The sequence below is a fragment of the Elephas maximus genome, chromosome 1 (genome assembly GCF_024166365.1).
Source record: "Elephas maximus indicus isolate mEleMax1 chromosome 1, mEleMax1 primary haplotype, whole genome shotgun sequence".
Lineage (NCBI taxonomy): Eukaryota > Metazoa > Chordata > Mammalia > Proboscidea > Elephantidae > Elephas > Elephas maximus.
In genome coordinates, this window is record NC_064819.1 from 63,597,117 (window position 1) to 63,619,385 (window position 22,269).

A 22,269-nucleotide genomic window follows, 5' to 3' on the forward strand; every position below is an offset into this window, starting at 1 on the left:
ACAACAACAGGCACATAGACCAATGGAACAGAATTGAGAACCCAGATATAAATCCATCCACATATGAGAAGCTGATACTTGACAAAGGCCCAGTGTCAGTTAATTGGGGAAAAGATAGTCTTTTTAACAAATGGTGCTGGCACAACTGGATATCCATTTGCAAAAAAATGAAACAGGACCCATACCTCACACCATGCACAAAAACTAACTCCAAGTGGATCAAAGACCTAAACATAAAGACTAAAACGAATAAGATCATGGAAGAAAAAATAGGGACAACGTTAGGAGCCCTAATACAAGGCTTAAACAGAATACAAAACATTACCAAAAATGATGAAGAGAAACCAGCAACTGGGAGCTCCTAAAAATCAAACACCTATGCTCATCTAAAGACTTCACCAAAAGAGTAAAAAGACCACCTACAGATTGGGAAAGAATTTTCAGCTATGACATCTCCAACCAGTGCCTGATCTCTAAAATCCATATGATTCTGTCAAAACTCAGCCACAAAAAGACAAACAATCCAATCAAGAAGTGGGTAAAGGATATGAACACACACTTCACTAAAGAAGATATTCAGGCAGCTAACAGATACATGAGAAAATGCTCTCGATCATTAGCCATTAGAGAAATGCAAATTAAAACTACAATGAGATTCCATCTCACTCCAACACGGCTGGCATTAATCCAAAAAACACAAAATAATAAATGTTGGAGAGGCTGCGGAGAGATTGGAACTTTTATACACTGCTGGTGGGAATGTAAAATGGTATAAACACTTTGGAAATCTATCTGGCGTTTTCTTAAAAAGTTAGAAATAGAACGACCGTACAACCCAGAAATCCCACTCCTCAGAATATACCCCAGAGAAATAAGAGCCTTTACACGAACAGATATATGCACACCCATGTTTATTGCAGCTCTGTTTACAATAGCAAAAAGCTGGAAGCAACCAAGGTGTCCATCAACGGATGAATGGGTAAATAAGTTGTGGTATATTCACACAATGGAATACTACGCATCAATAAAGAACAGTGACGAATCTGTGAAACATTTCATAACATGGAGGAACCTGGAAGGCATTATGCTGAGTGAAATTAGTCAGAGGCAAAGGACAAATATTGTATAAGACCACTATTATAAGATCTTGAGAAATAGTATAAACTGAGAAGAACACATACTTTTGTGGTTATGGGGGGGGGAGGGAGAGTGGGAGAGGGTTATTTACTGATTAGTTAGTAGATAACTACTTTAGGTGAAGGGAAGGACAATACTCAATACACGGAAGATCAGCTCAACTGGACTGGACCAAAAGCAAAGAAGTTTCTGGGATAAACTGAATGCTTCAAAGGTCTGCGGAGCAAGGGCAGGGGTTTGGGGACTATGGCTTAAGGGGACTTCTAAGTCAATTGGCAAAATAATTCTATTATGAAAACATTCTGCATCCCACTTTGAAATGTGGCGTCTGGGGTCTTAAATGCTAACAAGCGGCCATCAAAGATGCATCAATTGGTCTCAACCCACCTGGATCAAAGGAGAATGAAGAACACCAAGGTCACACGATAACTATGAGCCCAAGAGACAGAAAGGGCCACATGAACCAGAGACTTACATCATCCTGAGACCAGAAGAACTAGTTGGTGCCGGCCACAACTGATGACTGCCCTGACAGGGAGCACAACAGAGAACCCCTGAGGGAGCAGATCAGTGGGATGCAGACCCCAAATTCTCACAAAAAGACCATACTTAATGGTCTGACTGAGACTAGAGGAATCCTGGCGGTCATGGTCCCCAAACCTTCTGTTGGCACAGGACAGAAACCATTTCCGAAGACAACTTATCAGACATGGAAGGGACTGGACAGTGGGTAGGAGAGAGATGCTGATGAAGAGTGAGCTATTTGTATCAGGTGGACACTTGAGACTGTGTTGGCATCTCCTGTCTGGAGGGGGGATGGGAGGATACAAAGAGTTGGAAGCTGGCAAAATTGTCACCAAAGGAGAGATTGGAAGGGCTGACTCATTAGGGGGAGAGCAAGTGGGAGTATGGAGTAAGGTGTATATAAACTTATAGGTGACAGACTGACTTGATTTGTAAACGTTCACTTGAAGCTCAATAAACGTTAAAAAAAAAAAAAAAGATGCATCAATTGGTCTCAACCCACCTGGATCAAAGGAGAATGAAGAACACCAAGGTAATACAATAACTATGAGCCCAAGAGACAGAAAGGGCCACATGAACTAGAGACTTAAATCATTCTGAGACCAGAAGAACTAGATGGTGCCCGGCCACAACTGATGACTGCCCTGACAGGGAGCACAACAGAGAACCCCTGAGGGAGCAGGAGAACAGTGGGACGCAGACCCCAAATTCTCATAAAAAGACCAGACTTAATGGTCTGACTGAGACTAGAGGAATCCCGGCGGTCATGGTCCCCAAAGCTTCTGTTGGCCCAGGACAGGAACCATTCCCGAAGACAACTCATCAGACATGGAAGGGACTGGACAATGGGTTGGAGAGAGATGCTGATGAAGAGTGAGCTACTTGTATCAGGTGGACACTTGAGACTGTGTTGGCATCTCCTGTCTGGAGGGCACATAGAAGGGTAGAGAGGGTTAGAAACTGGCAAAATTGTCACGAAACGAGAGACTGTAAGGAGGGAGCGGGCTGACTCATTAGGGGCAGAGTAAGTGGGAGTATGGAGTAAGGTGTATATAAGCTTATATGTGACAGACTGACTTGATTTGTAAACGTTCACTTGAAGCTCAATAAAAATTATTAAAAAAAAATCCTGTTATTGTTGTTTTGGTGGGGTTTCAGGAGGAACAAAAGCAGATGCATGGCTTCTTATCCTATCTCTACTCCACAAGTTCGTATTTTCAAATAATTTTCTTATAGCTTCTTTTTTGCATGGAAACAAAGAGAATTGAGGGGGAAAAACAAAAACCTACAAACATAACTGCTAATGTATCCTAATGAATGAGAAAAATGCTTGTTCTTTCAATGTCAACTTTGTAATATCAAGGACAACACACCACCATACTTCTAACATTCCCTTTAAATCATTAGTGAAAGTAATTTTGTTCAGATTATACAACTAAAAACCAAGCCGGCTGCAGTCCAGTTGATCTGACCCATGGCGACCCCATGTGTTGCAGAGTAGAACTGCTCCATAGGGTTTTCCTGGCTGTAATCTTTAAGAAGCCCTGGTGGCACGGTGTTTAAGTGCTTGTCTGCTAATGAATAGGTCCTTCGTTCAAACCTACCAGCTACTCCATGAGAGAAAGATGTGACAGTCTCCTTTTGTAAATATTACAGCCTTGGAAACCCTATGGAGCAGTTCTGCTCTGTCCTACAAGGTGGCTATGAGTCAAAATTGACATGATGACAATGAGAAACTTTATGGAAGCAGATCACCAGGCCTTTCTTGCAAGGTACTGCTGGGCGTGTTCAAACCACCAACCTTTAGGTTAGTAAAAAACCAACAAACCCATTCCCGTTGAGTTGATTCCGGCTCACAGCAACCCTATACGACAGGGGAGGACTGCCCCATAGGGTTTCCAAGGAGCAGCTGGTGGATTTGAACTCCTTTTGGTTAGCAGCTGTAGTTCTTAACCACTGTGCCACCAGGGCTCCTTAGGTTAGTGGTCCAGCTTAAAGTATTTGTATCACCCAGGGACTCCTTTGCATCTAGCATGCTATTATTGGTGGAATCGACTAGACGGCACTGGGTTTTGCTGGGTTTATTACTGGTGGGTCTAGAACCAAAAAAAAAAAAAAAAGAAACCCACTGCAATTGAGTTGATTGCTGACCTTTTGGCTAGCAGCCAAGTGCTTTAACCACTGTACCACCGGGCTCCTTGGGGGATCTAGAATTAATGATTTATCCATGAGAATAGAAAACATCATATAAAAACATGTATTTCAAGAAAAATCCCCCTTTATTGTAAAAATTGGCCTCAATTTCCTTGGGATTTAAGGATAAGGTGGCTCCATCAGAAATAGGAACATGAATTCATTTATCTCAGCAATATTTGTTAACAAACGGCTTTTCTAAGTTCCTGATGGAAACCCTGGTGGCATAGTAGTTAAGAGCCACAGCTGCTAACCAAAAGGTCAGTAGTTCCAACCCGCCAGGCACTCCTTGGAAACTGCATGGGGCAGTTCTACTCTGTTCCATAGGGTCGCTATGAGTCAGAGTCGAGTCAACGGCAACCAGTACTGGTAAGTTCCTGAGGTGACTAAGCTTTCTGAAAAGTCAAGGGTAAGTATCTGATTGTATTGGGCACAGAAAACTTTCGCAGTTTTCCCATCTCCATTTTCAGCCAGAACTTCTGGGACGTGAACTTGAACCTTCATAAAGCAATGCTCTCTCTCTCTCTTTTTTTTTTTTAACAAACAAGTATACAGTGCTTTACCATTTACAAATCTTTCACATACATTCTCATTTGACCCTCACAACAACCCTGTGACGTAGGCAGCACAGATAATTCTTCTCATTTAATGGCAGAGGAAAGTGACTCTCAGAGTGATTCACTGATATTCCCACATTTCTACAGTCAGTAAATGGTTCGTACTAGTATCAGTCTTTGGCCTACAATTTCAGCACCCCCCTCATACTTGTCCTGCCTACTTCACAGGGAGAGTGAAGACAAAATGAATTCAAGGCTAGAAAAATCCTCAGAGGAAAAAAAAGCACTATATAATTATAGACACAAACTATAATCTCCCAGGATATATGGCTCATTCCCTCTCTCATCCCAGCTCAGGCACGAACCTAGAATTTTCTATTGCCTCTGTTCTGTGCTCACTAAGCAATTTTCATAAGGGCAAGGAACAGTGAACAATCACGGTAGCTCCTGTTATAGCAAATTGAAAAATCATCAGCACAAGAAGACCAGTGTGCAACTAGGTCCCACAGAAGTATGCAGCAAAGCAAGGCGACATTATAAGATAGGGCATGACTGCATAGAAGCGAAACGTGGTGGCAGAGTTCAAACTGGCACACCCAGTTATCTAAGGCAAAAAAAAAAAAAACAACAAAAAAAACAACCATGCCTTCGAGTTGACTCTGACTCATAGCCACCCTACAGGACAGAGCAGAACTGCCCCGTAGGGTTTCCAAGGAGTGGCTGGTGGATTCAAACTATCAACCTTTTGGTTAGCTGCCTGAGCTCTTAACCACTGTGCCACCTGGGCACCCAACTAAGGCAAAGTGGTGGCAAAGAAGAGTTATAAAGCAATTCTCTACTTAGAACAAGGAAAAAGTCAAGCGTAACCTTTATTATAGAGGCAGGACAACCTGGAATGTCCAACTCTGTCCTCTCTCATAAACTTCACTTGTTCTGAGGCGAGGGCGGCGAACAGCAATCCTCAGGGAGCAAAATTAAATTTCAGACCCCTGAACCCAGACGTGTCCTCCAAAACACCTTGTCCATGCATCTCTGAGTTCTTTGCTTTGACATAGCCTCCAGTAAGGGATAGATTAAATTAGCAGAGTACCTCACGGTAAAACAAAAAAGCTAAACGTGTTGCTGTCAATTCCGACTCAGACTGACCCTATAGGACAGAGTAGAACTGCCCCATAGGGTTTCCAAGGCTGTAATCTTTACGGAAGACTGCTGCATCTTTTATAGAGCGGGCAGTGGGTTCGAACTTTTCGGTTAGCAGCCGAGCGCTTTAACCACTGCGCCACCAGAGCTCCTAAATCATAAGCATCGTCAAATATAACTTAATCATTTTTAGCTGTTCCAATAGCTTCTCAACTTGTTCCACATCGCTTTCTGCAGAAATAAAAAAAGTTTCCTTCTGTAACAAGATTAAAGTTCAAATCCTAAGAATAAAGAAAGGCAAGTCTCCCAACAACGCCTATTCAAACACGGAAACAGCAGATGCGCTAGGACAGTAGCCCAAGTATTCAGATTATTCCTGTCCTCTCGCCCACCTTTTTTTTTTTTTTTTAATATTTCTGCTTTAGTTTTATTTTTAAATTTTGTTAAACTGACATATAACTTATCTAAACGGACAAATTTTAAGAGTTATGGATTAGTGAATAAACATTCACGAAGTTATACGTAAACATATACGGATACATTGGAGTATAACCGCTATCCAGAACAAGGGCAAGACAGACTATAACAGCACTCCCCCTCCCCACACCCCGTGAGCTAGCACTCTGCCAGGTACTTCGCTTTTCCTAAAAATCATTAACACACAACAATGCTCTAAAAAAAAAAAGGTCCTTCACTGCACCGGTCATTACTGTCCTTCCCGCTGCTGCCCCCTTAACACCAACCATTTCAGGGCACGGACTGCTGAGCTGTTCACGCTTGTTAGGATGCCCAGTCCGGGGAATCTCATCACCGGCTCACACACTTCTAAGCAAATCATCCCACTTCACACCCGCACTCTCTCTGCGCCCTGGGGAGCGTACCTTGTCCGCTGCTCGCTGCCTTTGCCGCTACTTCTGTCTTTACAGCTGCAGCCGCGAAGGCTGGCCCCCGGAGCCGGGACTCTGCACCCAGACTTCTCGCGGTGCCCCGCCTGACACCCCGCCCCAGGCCCCAGCTCGGCCCCGCCCCCGGCGCACAGACCCCGCCCCCTCCCCGGGCTCCCGAGTTTGCGCAGCGGCGGAAATGGCCAGGGCGTGGCGACAGCCGCGGCGAAGGCGAAGGCGGGGACCCTACGCCTCCCTGGTCCCGGCGGCTCCTCCCACCCCGGGTCACGCCGTGACAGGGGCGGAAGCGGCGGCGGCGGCAGCGGCGGCGGAGCCGGGGCTGCGGCTCGAGGCGCGGATCCTGCCGTTCCGTGCGCGCGAGGCGCGACCCCAGAGAAGCGCCCACAGCCGGAGGCGGTGCGCACGTTCTCGCCGGCGCTCTCAGGTGGGGGGCGCGCGGCTTCGGGGGCAGCCGTGGGGGCGGTGGCGGGTTTTGGGTGACACTGCAGCACAAAGCAGCCTGGCTGGGGTGCAAGCGCTCCTTCTCCCCTGTGCAGCGCCCCTCGCCGGGTGGGAGGTGGGTGGGTGTCCCCGAGCCTGATCCCATCCCCCCCTTTTGGATGGGTTGGGGTTCGTGGTGGGAATCCCTGAGGAAGGGGGAATCCCACGCTGTGGTTTTGAGGCGACGGGGTCCCCCGATTGGACGCTCTGTGGATCTCTCCTCACTCCCTACAATGTTTCTTTCCCGTACAGCGGTGCTTTCTGCCCGAGACGCCTTGCACCTCTTCAGCTCAAAGGTGAGCCCCGGGGACTGTTGCTTCTCTCACTTCGGAGAAGAGACGAGACAGCGTTTCGGGGAAGCGAGGTGGCTGTAGCTGGCACAGGGAGCGTTGGGGCTCTCTCCTGGGATTTGCCAAGCTCTGTCACTTGGTCTCGTGCGGGAGGGGGGTGTTTCCTCTGGGCGGGGGGAGGGGGGCATGGTCCGGCACTAGAAACTCCCTGGCTCGTTCTTCCCAGCCAGTAGCGTGGCGGCGAGGAGCACTCTCAGCCTTGCAGGTGGTGTAGTAATTCTCCGGTACCAGCCACCATGCGTTGAGACACCGTAGGCATTGCCAGGTTACTTGGGCAACTCCTCCAGGATTGTGGACTGAAAGGGGGGAGGGGTTGCTGGATTTCGGTGGCTGTTAAGCAACAGCCTGGCAGCTGGCAGGTGAAAGAAGGAAGTGACAGGCCCAGCTGTAGAAAGTTGGGGTTCAGTGATCTGGAGCCCAGCCAAATAGAGGCCCAGTCTTCTCTTGGGTAAGCATACAGGACTCCATCGAAGCGAGGGACCCCTCAAGTTGGGAGATCCTCCAAGCCCGACATACACACACAACTCAAGGCTTTTACCTGTTTTTTTTTTTTTTAATCTGTTGTTTTAGGGCGAGAAAGGTGGCAGGAGGGAAGGTTTGTTCAAGAGGTACATGAGAAAATTGTCATCAATAATTAGGTGTCTTCTGAGCATAAGAGAGAAGTGAGATGCTAATGCTTATTACCCAAAGGGAAATTCCCATTTCTGCTGCCTCTGAAGAAGTTTCTAGTAGTTTGTGCTATTTGTAGATTTCTCCTGACTCCACTTTAAACTTCTGTTCCAACCTGGAGTCTTTTTATTCATGTTTTTATGAATTCCTGTGATTTTTTTTTTTGTTCGTTTCTTTTCTTTTTGAATGAACCATTTTGGAAAAAAAAGTCCTGAGGATTATTAAAATTGAAATCCCGATATTGATATATCCACTAATATATTTACCAAAGACAACCCCCCCTTCCTTTCTTTTCTCGCTTTAAAGGAAAAACAGACTATGAATTTTAAATTGGGAAGAAATGTGCTTATGAAACTATATTGGCCATGACACAAATTGATTATATTTAAAGTTAGGTGTGTTTATTGATTTGAAGAATCAGGTTGGGCATGACACAAATTGGTTATATTTAAAGCTAGGTGTGTTTATTAATTAGTATAGTAATTTGTTTTAATGATACTTTGGCCGGTATTTCCAAAATTATATTTAAAAATACAATAGCTTTAGCCCTTCCAACTTAAAATTTTTTTTCTTTAAAATTCAAGAACCCAGCAACAGTGAAAATACAGAAATTACAGTAAGTGCCAAAAAAGATTGGGAATGTATAACCCTTAATTGTGTAATTAAAGTTGAAAATGTAACTGCCCTAAAAATCTTCAATCACATTTTCCCTAGGCAGCGCAAATTTAATAATGGCTTTTATAGTTAATGTATCCATTTCTTCTTTAACCATATCTTGAACTATATTATTAATTATTCCATCAAATACGTGTTTTCCAGTATACCTGCTGCTGTCGTCAAGTTTATTCTGACTCATAACAACCTTGTATAACAGAGTAGAATTGCCCCATAGGGTTTCCAAGGAGCGGCTGATAGATTCAAACTGCCGACGTTTTGGTTAGTAGCTGAGCTCTTAACCACTGTGTCACCAGGGCTCCTTCCAGTCTACAGTAGGATAAAATGATGAAATTTCCAGAAACTTTCCTCTTTTTTGGGAATGCGTGCATTCCTAGGTGACAGGGTTAAATGTTGTGTGAACATAGGTTGAAACCTACATTGAACTTCAAATATTTTTCTGCAATATGTAAATATACTGTATTTGTTGTTCATTTTATGAATAATATGGGCTATATATTTTATATAAAAAGATTTGTTAAATCGAACAGTCTTTATTCTGCATTTTGAAAATAAAAACGGGATTCGGAAGGTCGTCTTTGGGCATAGCAACTATAGGTAGATAATAGTGCTTTTAACAGTATTCGGCCTTTAACCAGCAGTATAATGGATGCTGTGTGAGCTCATTGGCGACTTATTTAATATTTAAAGAGCTGTAATGTATTTCAGAATATGTAGGGTTTATGTGTTTACAGGAAACCCTGGTGGCATAGTGGTTAAGTGCTACGGCTGCTAACCAAAAGGTCGGCAGTTCGAATCTGCCAGGCGCTCCTTGGAAACTCTATGGGGCAGTTCTACTCTGTCCTATAGGGTCGCTATGAGTTGGAATCGACTCGACGGTGGTGGGTTTTTATGTGTTTACAACTAACAAAATAGTGCCTCTAAAAAAGTGAATATGAGTCATTGATGTCAAGATTTCTTAAAGTCGATGTAGATGGCAAATGGAAAATTTTCCCACGTGATGGGAAGCAACGTAAACTGAAGTATTTTTCCTGGGATAATCCATGAAAAATAATCTTTTGAAGGTTAGTACAACTCACAAATCTGAACTGATAGAATTACAAGCCCCTCAAAGCTTTTCTCCAAGATTAAGACTATCTGTGCAGAATGTAAAGGAGCCTGGTGGTACAGTGGTTAAGTGCTTGGCCGCTAACAGAACCCACCCAGCTGCTCAGGGGGAGAAAGATGTGGCAGTCTGTTTCCTTGAACATTACAGCCTTAAACCCTCTATGGGGCAGTTCTGCTCTGTCCTGTAGGGTTGCTGTGAGTTGGAATCAGCTCAAGCACAGGTATGTGGAATTTATACTTAGGATATATCACTTTTCTACTTTTAAATTCCTTTTCCATAGGATGTAGTATTTCTCATTCTCTCGTTTTGTGTTTGTGTGTAGAGGCATGTACCGTGGATCAGGGAGGGAGAGGAATGATAATGGTAGAACTGATCTGTTACTGAGCGTAGTGGTTTAATTCTCGCCTTTAATGCAGGGGAGGGATTTCTAGCCAGTCTACCTCAAGTGCAGCCACCACTTGTCTGAGTGAAAGCTTGCGTGTTGCGATGATGCCAAACAGGTTTCAGCGGAGCTTCCAGACTAAGACAGACTAGGGAAAAAGGCCTGGTGACAATCAGCCAGTGAAAACCCTATGGACCACAAGAGTTGTTTCGTTCCATAGTGCATGGGGTTGCCATGGGTTAGGCACTGACTCAGCGGCAGCTAACAACAACAACTTAATGCTGAGCATTTTTCATTCCTTATCTAATTTAATGGAATAAATACTAATTTGATAGTGCTTAATCTTTCATGGTTACTCTGCAGTATTTCTCTTGTTGACTTCTGTTGATGTTTGTTTTAGCCATGCTTTTATGAGGGTAGTTTGAAAACTCATAAATTTTTTCTGGTAGAAGAGATGAGTACCTCCATCTAACCCAAAGTCCTGTAATCGGTTGTAATGAGACAGCATCCCTGAAGTATATTTATTGGCTTTTACTAAAAAGAAATGAATGAATTTTCTTGTAAAATGTGAAAGGTCAAATTTAAGGACTGCTTAAAAAAAAAAAAAAAAAAGGACCATAACAGACACAAAACTAGACATTTTTGCTTATTAATTTTTAAGCCGTAGTGTGATTTATTGCTTATCAGCATGGTGTGGTTCTCATTTTTTAATTTTAAACGTGCATTCTACTGATGGATAACACTTATTGAGTACTTATAGTACGTCAGGCCTGATACTGAATGCTTTAACTAGGTTATCTTATTTAATTCTCACCAATGTTATGGTACATTCTTAACTACACTCATTTTACAGATGATAACACTGAGGCTTAGTTGCTTGAAAGTGGTGACTGCATACTCAGGCTTTCTAACTGCGGAGCATACACTCCTGCCTACTAAACTACACAGTAACTGCTTGAGAGTGTTGAAAGTATTTTAAAAAAGAAAAATTGCCATTGAGTCAATTCCTACTCATGGCGACCTCACGCATGTCAGAGTAGAACCGTGCTCTGTAGATTTTTCAGTGACTTATTTTTCAGAAGTAGATCACCAGGTCCTTTTTTTGTTTTTTTTTTTTACTCAGATTGCCAACCTTTTGCCTAGCAGCTGAGCACATTAACTGCACCACCCAGGGACTCCATTGAAAGTATTAGCAGATGCTAATTTTTTTTTTTTTTTTTATTTAATAGTTTGGTTTTTTTTTTTTTTTTTGCAGATTTTCCGATACAATGGCAACTCCAAGGGGAAGAACAAAAAAAAAGGCATCTTTTGACCAGTCCTCCGATAACCTTCCTTTGAGGAGCTCCGGTAGGCAGGTATTATTTATTTGTTCATCCGATGCATCATGGCTAAGCACGCAGTAACTAGGATTGCAGCTGAAGAATTAGAGAGGAAAGCTCCAGGTTCCAAGGAACGTGTGGTCTGGTGGGGAAATTCACCCCAGTCACCATACAGTGTGATAAAGTGACAGAATATAGAAAAAAGTAGCATCTCTGGCAGTAAAAAAAAAGGGAGCTGCAAATACAAAAGCATAGAATATGAATCAGCATGGAGTGTTTAGAGAATTGTAGCTCAGTGGTGGCTTCCGGGATATGAGACTGAGGCCAGATCATGGTTGACTCGGATGGATGTCATTCACTGGAATTTGGACTTTAACGTGCCATTTGCTAGGTGCTGTTGGAGGGTTACTTTGTGCCATCTTTTTTTTTTTTTTTTTTATTGTGCTTTAGGTGAAAGTTTACAGGTCAAGTTAATTTCTCGTTCAAAAATTTATACACATATTGTTTTGTGACATTGATTGCAGCCCCCACAATGTGACAGCATCCTCCCCCCTTTCCATCCTGGGGTTCCCTGTGTCCGTTCGTCCCATTCCTGTCCCTTCCTGCCTTCTCATCCTGCCTTTGGACAGGAGCTGCCCATTTGGTCTTGTATATCTGATTGGACTAAGAGGCACATTCCTCACATGTAAAATTTTTTGTTTTATAGTCCTGTCTAATTTTTTGTATGCTTTTTTTTTTTTAAGCATAATTTGAATGATATAGTTCTATTTGTGGGAATTTTTAGTTTTTTTTTCCCCCAGAATACTGAGAGGATGTATCTGGTCCACTTAAAGAAAGTAAATCTTAGTAAGAGAGTGACTTTTGTTGATTTTGATGCTTGTAACCTTTTCTTAAGAAAGGCTCACAGGAATTTTATTCTCTGCTGAGATACCTGTAGTTAGAGCGCTAGTCCTAGGTTTTTTTTTTGTTGTTTTTTTTAGCGAATTAGTAAATTGTTGGCACAGTGCAGCCTCAAGGAAATTGCTGTGTGTGAGCCCTAACGCACTGCCAGGATGTTGTTGAAATTCACATTTAGAATTCCTCCTAACATCCAGGTGATTTCGGTAGCACACCTTCCACCACCTTCACCCTGGCCGTTCTGGTGAAATCTTAACCTCAGCTGGTTCTTCCCCAGGCGAAGAAGAAAGCAACGGAGACGACAGATGAGGATGAAGACGGTGGGTCAGAGAAGAAGTACAGGAAATGTGAAAAGGCTGGCTGCACCGCAGCGTGTCCTGTGTGCTTTGCAAGTGCTTCTGAAAGGTCTGTGTAGATGGTGTGTCTTGGCTTCCCGTTCCTGCCCTTGAGAGTGTTCTTTGTGGAAACAAAAAGACATCGTCAAAGATAGTTTTCCTAAAGATACATATAGATACTGTAAGTCATCTGATAATAGAGACATTACTTGAACAGTCTGTGCCCCCCATACACTCCCATACCCTCTCTGTGTTGTGCCTAGCCTCATGGGAGAGACCACATCCATATCAGCTCTGCTCAGTGGCCAACACAATGTCCTAAATCTGTCCAAGGGTAGCTGCACCTCTCCTGGGGTTGAGGGTAGAGGGGGTGTGGGGTGGTAACAGTAGAAAGAACCCATGAACTCCCTGTGGAGACCAATCAGTGTTTCCTTTTCTCCGTGCTTTTTCTCTCCCTCATCTAACGTGGCTTCTCTTCTGATAATACATATGCAGGTCTCACCAAAACAACATAGGTGACTGCAGTCTTGCCATTTTTGGGGGGATGACACAAGTATGACCCATTTACTCCCGAAGCAAAATCTTCACTTAAGGCTTAAGATTCAATACAGCTTAGGAAACAAAGCCTGTGGATGTTTTAAACTCAAAATGGTGGTGGTACTAGTGTTCATAGTAGCATTTTTTTTTTTAACTGTATTATTGGCTGTTTGACAGGCTAGATATGTCATAAAAGAAATATTGCCCACTTAATGGTCAGATTTCAGCTGGCAAGATTCATTGACTATTCAATATTGGGCCATATGTTGTTACTATAGACACCACACTTCATTCCTTTCCACATGTGTGCCATAGAGACCACACTTCTCTCCTTCACACATGCGTGGCATGGCAGTGAGAGCTGGTAGTATCTGTTGTTTCTTTTTATAAAGCCCTGTCATTGCTACAGGGAGTCTGTGTAAGCCCCAGGCCCTCTGATGTGCAGCTAGGCTTAGGGACCACTGATCTGAGTCCCTGTGTATCACCAGGTACTATTACGTGTCAGCTGTCCACTCCCATTCCCCTGTTATTAGCTCCTGGTTATTAAGATTCTAAGTGGAGATAATGCAAATGAGCTTACAGGAAGTGCATGGTAAATATTAAAAAAAAAGAGAGAGATGAAGTATTTGTTCATTACCAAAGCTGCATACTGTTATTATTTTCAGATGTGCCAAGAACGGCTACACCTCCCGGTGGTATCACCTCTCCTGTGGGGAGCATTTCTGTAATGAATGCTTTGACCATTACTACAGAAGGTTTGTTTGCTGCTTCAGGTTTTGGTGCTAGAGGGGGCGGCGGCGGCGGCGGCGGCGGCGGCGGCAGCGGCAGTGGAGAGGACCAGATAGTCAAGGCTTAGCCCCTGGGCTTACTGAATTAATTAAATGTTTCAGTCATTCTTGTAATGACTGTAACTTTGACCAGCCTTTGATGCTGCAGTTTGGATGTGTGTGTGCTTATACATGCTCGAGAAAATGCCTGTCATGAGACAGATATTCTCCTTAATCTGCAAATTCTGATAATTCTAGGAGGTGCTCGGCTATTCTGTGATAATACATAGGAGGCTGGATGCAAAGATTTGGGGGAAGGATGCTGAGGACTAGAAATTGCACTAGACAGATAGCCAGCCAGAGGTGGCCCTTTTTCCTAGTTTTATATACTAAAATTGATAGGAGTTTACCCATCCTGACAGTCTGTTTTATGGGTTGTTGTAGCAACATTTTCCTTCTCCTCTGATATGGCTGGAGTCCCTGAGTGATGCAAACAGCTAACGTGCTCAGCTGCTAGTCGAAAGGTTGGAGGTTCGAATCCATCCGGAGGTGCCTCAGAAGAAAGGCCTGGTGATCTGCTGAAAGATCACACCATTGAAAACCTTGTGGAGTGCAGTTCTATTCTGAAACGGGGTCACCATGAGTCAGAATTCTTAATGGTTTTACAATATGGCCAGATACATCCTTTACGTAAGATTTACTAACCGGCCTTCTATTTTGAAAACCCGATAAACCTTATAACTTGATATATTTATTGTTTTTCAGTCATAAGGATGGCTATGACAAATATACTACGTGGAAAAAAATATGGACTAGAAATGGCAAAACTGAACCTAGTCCCAAAGCTTTCATGGCAGACCAACAACTCCCCTACTGGGTAAGAAAGGGAATGCTTTGTTGCTTCTTTAAAGCATTTGTGGAGTTCAAAGCAAGAAGAGTACGTGAAAATACTGACTTTTTAAAAAATCTTTCTTTTATTACACTTAGTGTTCCTTCTGTGATTGTTCAACCAAATCGTGTTTTTTATTTTTACAGACAGCTTTTAGATAACTTAGCATAGTATAAAGAAGACACTAAAGACTCACTACCGTTGGTGATAACCATTGTTAACCTTGATACATGTCCTTCGAATCTTTTTTTCTATTCGTGTTTTTATTGTGTGTATTTAAACACAATTTCATGCTTTCAATACAAATCCTAATTAGATTTAAAATCATATTTTGGCTATAATTTTTTTGGTGACTTTTTTTAAAAAACTAACTTTAGGTTATCATTTTTTTACATCTTGTTTATGCATTTGTTCACTGGTGGACATTTAGGTTGTTTCCACCTTTTGGTTATTTTGAATAATACTGGTATGAATATTCATGTGCATGTATTTGTTTGCATACCTGTTTTCAGTTCTTTTGGTACATACCTGGTAGTGGAATTGGGGGTTATATTGCCTTTGTATGTTTAACTTTTTGAAGAATGATCAAATTGTTTTCCACAGCAGCTGTGCCATTTTGCATTCCGAGCAACGATGGATGAGGGTTCCAGTTTCCCTACATACTCACCCACAGTTACTATTTTCTGTTGTTGGTTTTTTTTTTTTTAATTCTAGCCATTCTAGTGGGTGTGAAGTGGCATCTCACTGTGTCTCATTGTGGTTTTGATTTGCATTTCCCTGATGAGTAATGATGTTGAGCATCTTTTCATGTGCTTGTTGGCCATTTGTATATCTTCTTTGGAAAATGCCTATTCAAGTCCTTTCCCAAGCTGTTAATTGGGTTGTCTTTTTAGTGTTGAGTCATAAGAGTTCTGTATATTTTCTGGGTTCTAGACCCTCATTAGAATAAGATTTGCAAGTATTTTCTCCCATTCTGTAGGTTGTGTTTTCAGTTTCTTGAGAGTGTTCTTTGATGTATAAAAGTTTTGAATTTTGTTGGTCTAGTTTATCTATTTTTTGTCTTTTGTTGCTTGTGCTTTTTTTTTTTTCCTATCTCCTTTTTTAAATAATATTGAGTTTTTGATGAAAGTTTACTCAGCAAGTTTGGCTCCCGTTTGACAATTTCCACACAAATTGTTCAGTGACATTAGTTACATTTATCATGATGTGTCAACATTCTCTTTAAATGTGTTCTTTCTTTTCCCTTTCCAGTACTCTAGCTTCCCGCTGCTTTACTTTCTCATCTTTACTTTTGAGAAATCGTTGACCTTTTAGGTTCATGCTAATGGTTTTTAAGTAGGGCACCAATCTTATGGGTTATACCCTTTGTTTTGTGTGCCATTCCGCTGTTTCACTAAAAGGTGATCTCAGAGGACAGGCTCGGTTCTAGGTTTAAAGAGTGTTTCAGGGCAATAGCCTCAGAGAGTCCTCTGTTCTCTACTCTTCCAACTTGTCTGGCCATTTTTTTTATAAAATAAGAATTTGAGTTCTGCTCCATGTTTTTCTCCCATTCTATCCGTGACCAGCTATTGTTGCCCCTAGTTTTTTTGGTATCAAGGTAGATGAGGTTGTGTTGCTTGTGTTTTTGGTGTCTTATCTTAGAATTCATCCCCAAATTGGAGGTCATGGAGATTTATGCCTCTGTGTCCTTCTAAGATTTTATAGTTTTAGCTCTTAGATTTTTACATCTTTGATGCATTTTAAGTTAATTTTTATATGTGGTGTGAGATAGGGGTCCAACTTTATTCTTTTGCATGTGGCTATTTGCACGCTTTTTTAAAAATAAACTTTTTATTTTGGAATAATTTTAAATTTACAAAGATAGTATAGAGAGTTCCTGTATATTCTTCACCCAGTTTTTCCTAATGTATCAAATAACCAGGGTTATTTGTCAGACTAAGAAATTAACATTGCTACAGTTCTAATAAATAAACTACAGACTTTTTTTGGATTTTGCCAGTATTTTCCCTGATGTCCTTTTACTTTCCCAGAATCCATTCTAGCATACCACATTGCATTTAGGGTGTGTACTTTTTGACTAACTATAACTCACTGTAATTCTGAAAATTTTCTTAGATTAATAACAGGAAACGTTTGTGACAACAGTACTCAGATCCCCTTTGCACTGATCTAGTATTGAACCAGAAATTACCCCAATGGGGCAAAAGGGGACTATCATGACTGGTGGTGGTACAACGGGGAGAGAAGATGGTCAGGACTGCTAAAAGGTTGGGTGAAATCATGTGGAGAAGATGGTAAAGTGAGTGGTGAAGGATAGAAATGGTAGCTCAAGATTAGCCAATTTATTCACCTTGACTTATTACTTCCCATCTAGGTTCAGTGTACAAAACCTGAGTGTAGAAAATGGAGGCAGCTTACGAAGGAAATCCAGCTTACTCCACAGATAGCAAAGACTTACCGATGTGGTATGAAACCAAATACTACTGTTAAGGTATGATCTCTGTTGGTTTTCATTTTGAATTAATTGATACATTAACTTAGTAAATAGTAATGGTGTATATTTATCATTGGTCATTGTCTCAAGATTGTATTGGTCCATATGTAATGGAACCCCAACTACAATGGCTTGACTAAGTAAAGATTTTATTTTTCTTGCATCACAAGTAGCTTGGAAATTGGTAGTTCTGGGTGGACAGTGGAAACCCTGGTGGCGTAGTGGTTAAGTGCTACTGCTGCTAACCAAAGGGTTGGCAGTTTGAATCCGCCAGGCACTCCTTGAAAACTCTATGGGGCAGTTCTATTCTGACCTATAGGGTCGCTATGAGTCGGAATTGACTCGACGGCACTGGGTTTGGTTGGGTTTGGGTGGACATTATTGCCCACGGAGGTCATAAAGGAACGAGTCTCCTTCTGGCTTCCAGAAGAGCTACCTTTAGTGCATCTTCCATCCTCAAGGCTACAAGATGGTTGCAGCGCTGCCAGATATCACGTTCTAACTCTAGGCGGAAAGAAGAGGAAGGGAAGGTGCAAGAGGGGTATTGCAGCTGAGTCTGTTTTTTTATTGGGGAGACTTCCTGACAGTTCCAACAATAGATTTCTATTTATATCTCCTTGGCCAGAACAGGATGATGTAGCTACCCTGAGCTATAGTGTGGGCAAAGGAAGATTTTATAACTAAGCATGCTGTAACTCCAAACAATAGCAGGATCCTGTCAGTAAGATGAGAGAATCAATGGGTAGGTTTGCGCAATTAGGAATATGCCTTAATTGGTATCGTTTGCCCTTTTTGAAATGTAGCAACTACTTCACATCATCTATCCATTGCTGTTAAGTCGATTTCGACTGATAGCTACCCTATAGGACAGAGGAGGACTGCCTTATAGAGTTTTCAAGGAGTGCCTGGCAGATTTGAACTGCTGACGCTTTGGTTAGCAGCCGTAGCACTTAATCACTATGCCACCAGGGTTTCTAGCAACTACTTGGTGTTTAAAAATGTGTAAGTGCTTTAGTGTATTAAAGACATTAATCTACACAAATGTCACTAGTACTTTTAGTACTTTAAGTAATATTAGAATCATTGTAATCCCAGAATCAAAACATTTCCTTTTTTTAAATTGAGATGTAATTCACATATCATGAAATATGCCTATTTAAGGTACGGAAACCCTGGTGGCGTAGTCGTTAACCAGTACACCTGCTAACCAAAAGGTCAGCAATTCGAATCCACCAGGCGCTCCTTGGAAACTGTACAGGGCAGTTCTACTCTGTCCTGTAGGGTCGCTGTGGTCGCATTTGGCTCAATGGCAGTGGGTTTGGTTTTTTTGGTTTAAGGTCCACAATTCAGTGGTTTTTACTATATTCATAAAGACGTGCAATCATTGCCATACATCCTTAGTTCAGATATTTCCCTTTTAGAGAATAAGAAGTTTTGTAAATTTTATGATCAAGTTTTTTAAAGCCTGGGATTTAAAAAAGAAATATTAAAGCAGCTCACAATTTTTAAAAAAAATAATTGGAAAATATTGCAAAGTGAAATGAGAGAAAAGGATGTAAACATTCGGAAGTTAGGTTTTTAGTTGTTTTTAATTTTACATAAATATTAAGCCAAAAAAACCAAACAAACACCAAATCCATTCCTGTCCATTCAGTTGTGTTGCAGAATAGAACTGCTCCATAGAGTTTACTTTGTTTCTTTATGAAAGCAAATAGCCAGGCCTTTTTTTTTCATGACATTGCTGGCTGGGTTCAAACTGCCAACCTTTAGGCTAGTAGATAACTGCAAACCATTTGTGCCATTCATGGACCTACCTAAGTATTACATGAATGTAATCTCAGGGTTTTAAAAAAAAATAAATTGAACATGCACACACAATACACAATAAAAAATAAAAGTTCAGAAGCATATCCTTTCCCTTTAATAGTTAACACTCTTAACAATTTATATGTTCCACTGGGACTTTTTTTATACGTTTGATTACATATTTACAGTAGATACATTTTTTATGGCTCTTGATACGAATATTCAAACTACTTTTTAAAGGTTAAAACTCCATATCTTAGCGTGATCATTATATCAACATCTCACCTGTATTGTGTGGCAGTATTTTTAATAGTTGTAAAATGACATTTAGTTTTTTTTAATACAAGTATAATTACATACTATAAAATGCATAAATCTGCAATGTTTAGGCCATTGAGTTTTAACAGATGTCTACACTATGTGACCAGTATGTCAATCAAGATACACAAAGTTTCCATCACCCTAAAAAATTCCAGTTATTCCTTCTTCCCCCATTAAAAAAAAAAAAAAAAAACTGTTGCTGTCCAGTAGATTCTGACCCTATAGGACAGAGTAGAACTGTCCCATAGTGTTTCCAAGGAGCGCCTGGTGGATTTGAACTGCCGACCTTTTGGTTAGCAGCTGAGCTACCAGGGCTCCCCTCGCCCCCATAGGCAACAATTATTCTGATATCCCTCCCTGTACATTAGTTTTGCCTGCTCTTAAGCTTTTTAAAAATGAACTTAGTCAGAATATACTCTTTTGTGTCAGGCTTGTTTCACTGAGTAAAATTGTTTATGAGATCGATCCATGTTGTTGAATGAATTAGTAGTTCCTTTTTTATTGCTAAGTCCTATTCCGTTGTATTGCAATACCACAATTTGTTTAACCACCCTCTGTTGAAAGACGTTGGTGTTATTTTAAAGTTTTGTTACTATGAGTAAAACTGTAGTGAATGTTCTGTACAAGTGTTTCAGTTGACCTGTTCTGCTTTCATTTCTTACCAATAAACATTGTACACAGGAGTGGAATTGCTTAGTCAGATGGTAAATTTTTTCGAGAAACTGCAGAACAGTTTTCCACCTTGGTTGTACCGTATTACACTCCCACCAACAATGTGTCAGAGTTTTAGTTCTCTCCAAAATTAGGTGGTGTGACTTTTTCTTTTTAATCTTAGCCATTCTAGTGGGTATGTAGGAGCATCTCATCGTTCCTCCTTTGGAAGAATGTGTTCAGCATTTTACCGTTATGTATGATAACTGGCTCCAGTGTTTTGTTGGTACCCTTTACCAGGTTGAGGAATTGACTTTCTTTCTAGTTTGCTGAGAACATATTATTATGAATGCATGTTAGATTTTGTGAGATACTTTGTCTTTTATGATCATCATGTGGTTTTTCTCCTTTAATCTGTGTTTGCGTTTGTGGTAAATCGCCCTGATTTGGGAATGACATTCCTAGAAAAAATTGTGCTTGTTTTTTATGTATTCTCCTTTTTAAACTGCTAGATTCAGTTTACTCTTATTTGGTTAAGAATTTTTGCATCTATGTTAGTGAGCAAACTATCTGTAATTTTCTTTTAAAATTCTTGTCAGGTTTTGCTATCAGGACTGTGCTGGCTACGTAAAAGAAATTAAGAGTATACCCTCCTTCTCTATTTTGTTAGAGTTTCTGTAAGATTGGTATTTTTTCTTTAATGTTTGATAGAATTCACCAGCAAAGCCATTTGGGCCAGTAATTTTCTTTGTGAGAAGTTTCGAAATGAAAAATTCAATTTCTTTAACAGATACTTGGCTATTCAGGTGGTTTATTGCATCAATTTTGGACGGTTATGTTTTTCAGAGAATTATTCTATTTCATCTAGGCTGTCAGATTTGCTAACTTAAGTTCTTTGTATTGTTCCCGTATTCTCCTGTCAATAATTGTGGGATCTGTGGTGTTACTGCTTCTTTTTTCTTGATGTTGGTCATTTGGGAGTGATGGGTGGGAAGCACAGATCTAAGCCTGGAATGCCAAGAATCATTTGCCGTTGAGTCAGCTCCGACTCATGGATTTTCAATGTCTATGATCTTATGGAAGTAGATCGCCAGGCCTTTCTTTCGAGGCACCTTTGGGGGGACTTGAACCTTCAACTTTTCAGTTATCAGCCAAGTGTGTTAACTGTTTGCACCACTCAGGGACTCTAAGCCTGGCATACCCCCAGAAAACCAAACCCATTGCCAGCGAGTCTGTTCTGACTCATAGCAACCCTACTGGACAGAGCAGAACTGCCCCACAGGGTTTTGAAGGAGCCGCTGGTGGATTCGAACTGCTGACCTTTAAACACTGCACCACCAGGGCTCCTAGCCTGGCATAAAGGGTCTAGAATTGGCTAATCTTGTTCTAAAATCTTTCAGTTTACCCTGGATTGATTTTTGAGCTCAGCTGTCATAGTAGAAAGCCTCACTGAGGGATCCAAAAAAAAAACCAAACCCAGTGCCGTTGAGTCGATTCCAACTTATAGTGACCCTATAGGACAGAGTAGAACTGCCCCATAGAGTTTCCAAGGAGCGCCTGGTGGATTCGAACTGCTGAACCTCAGCAGCCATAGCACTTAACCACTACACCGCCAGGGTTTCCCACTGAGGGATAGGAAAGGCAAAAATAGGAAGGGATTGACATGAGGAGGTGAGTAATTCATTCTTCAGGCTGAGTGGCTGCAGTGCTGGGATCTGAGGTTAGTGTACTGAAGACACCGGGAGCTTGTATGGCAGAGAGGAATACAGTCAGCTTGCAGAAACAATATCTTGGTTGCACCGAAGTGAATTAGCATCCATGCCTCAAATTACTTATCAAGTCACAAGTAAACTCAGTGACATATCATTCTAATATTTAAAGGAGAACTCAGCTAAGGAACAGTAAAAAATAGCAGAGTATTGTAGTAGATACTAACCTTTGGGCCATTTTCACTCAGCCAATCATGTGATGTGTTTCAGTTCTCAACAATTTTTAAAACTATATTTTGGATGAATTTTGTAATAATAGCATTTTACTATGTGTTGTGATTTTACACAATAAGTTTATATTAAAAGCAGTTTGTAGTGTGCTTTGACTGGCTCTGCTTTATCCGTAATCTCTCCCTTCTTTTA

General features: G+C 41.3%; 2 protein-coding genes across 4 annotated transcripts in view; one reads left to right on the forward strand and one right to left on the reverse strand.

The window, feature by feature from the left end:
* TPMT (thiopurine S-methyltransferase) overlaps window positions 1–6,550 on the reverse strand; it is a 42,718-nt gene extending 36,168 nt beyond the window's left edge. For 2 of the 3 annotated variants that reach the window (XM_049884662.1, XM_049884648.1), the window contains exon 1: window positions 6,434–6,550. The gene's annotated coding sequence lies outside the window, so the exon portion shown is untranslated. The other variant, XM_049884657.1, reaches the window with a different exon arrangement.
* Window positions 6,551–6,721: 171 nt separating this feature from the next.
* The window catches only part of KDM1B (lysine demethylase 1B), a 58,610-nt gene continuing 43,062 nt past the window's right edge, over window positions 6,722–22,269 (forward strand). The window contains exons 1-7 of the mRNA XM_049884674.1: window positions 6,722–6,881; window positions 7,190–7,233; window positions 11,377–11,476; window positions 12,615–12,742; window positions 13,875–13,964; window positions 14,742–14,853; window positions 17,240–17,356. Of these exons, the coding sequence (XP_049740631.1) occupies window positions 11,390–11,476; window positions 12,615–12,742; window positions 13,875–13,964; window positions 14,742–14,853; window positions 17,240–17,356 (534 nt within the window). The 5' untranslated portion in view covers window positions 6,722–6,881; window positions 7,190–7,233; window positions 11,377–11,389. The remainder of the gene's footprint in view (window positions 6,882–7,189; window positions 7,234–11,376; window positions 11,477–12,614; window positions 12,743–13,874; window positions 13,965–14,741; window positions 14,854–17,239; window positions 17,357–22,269) is intronic.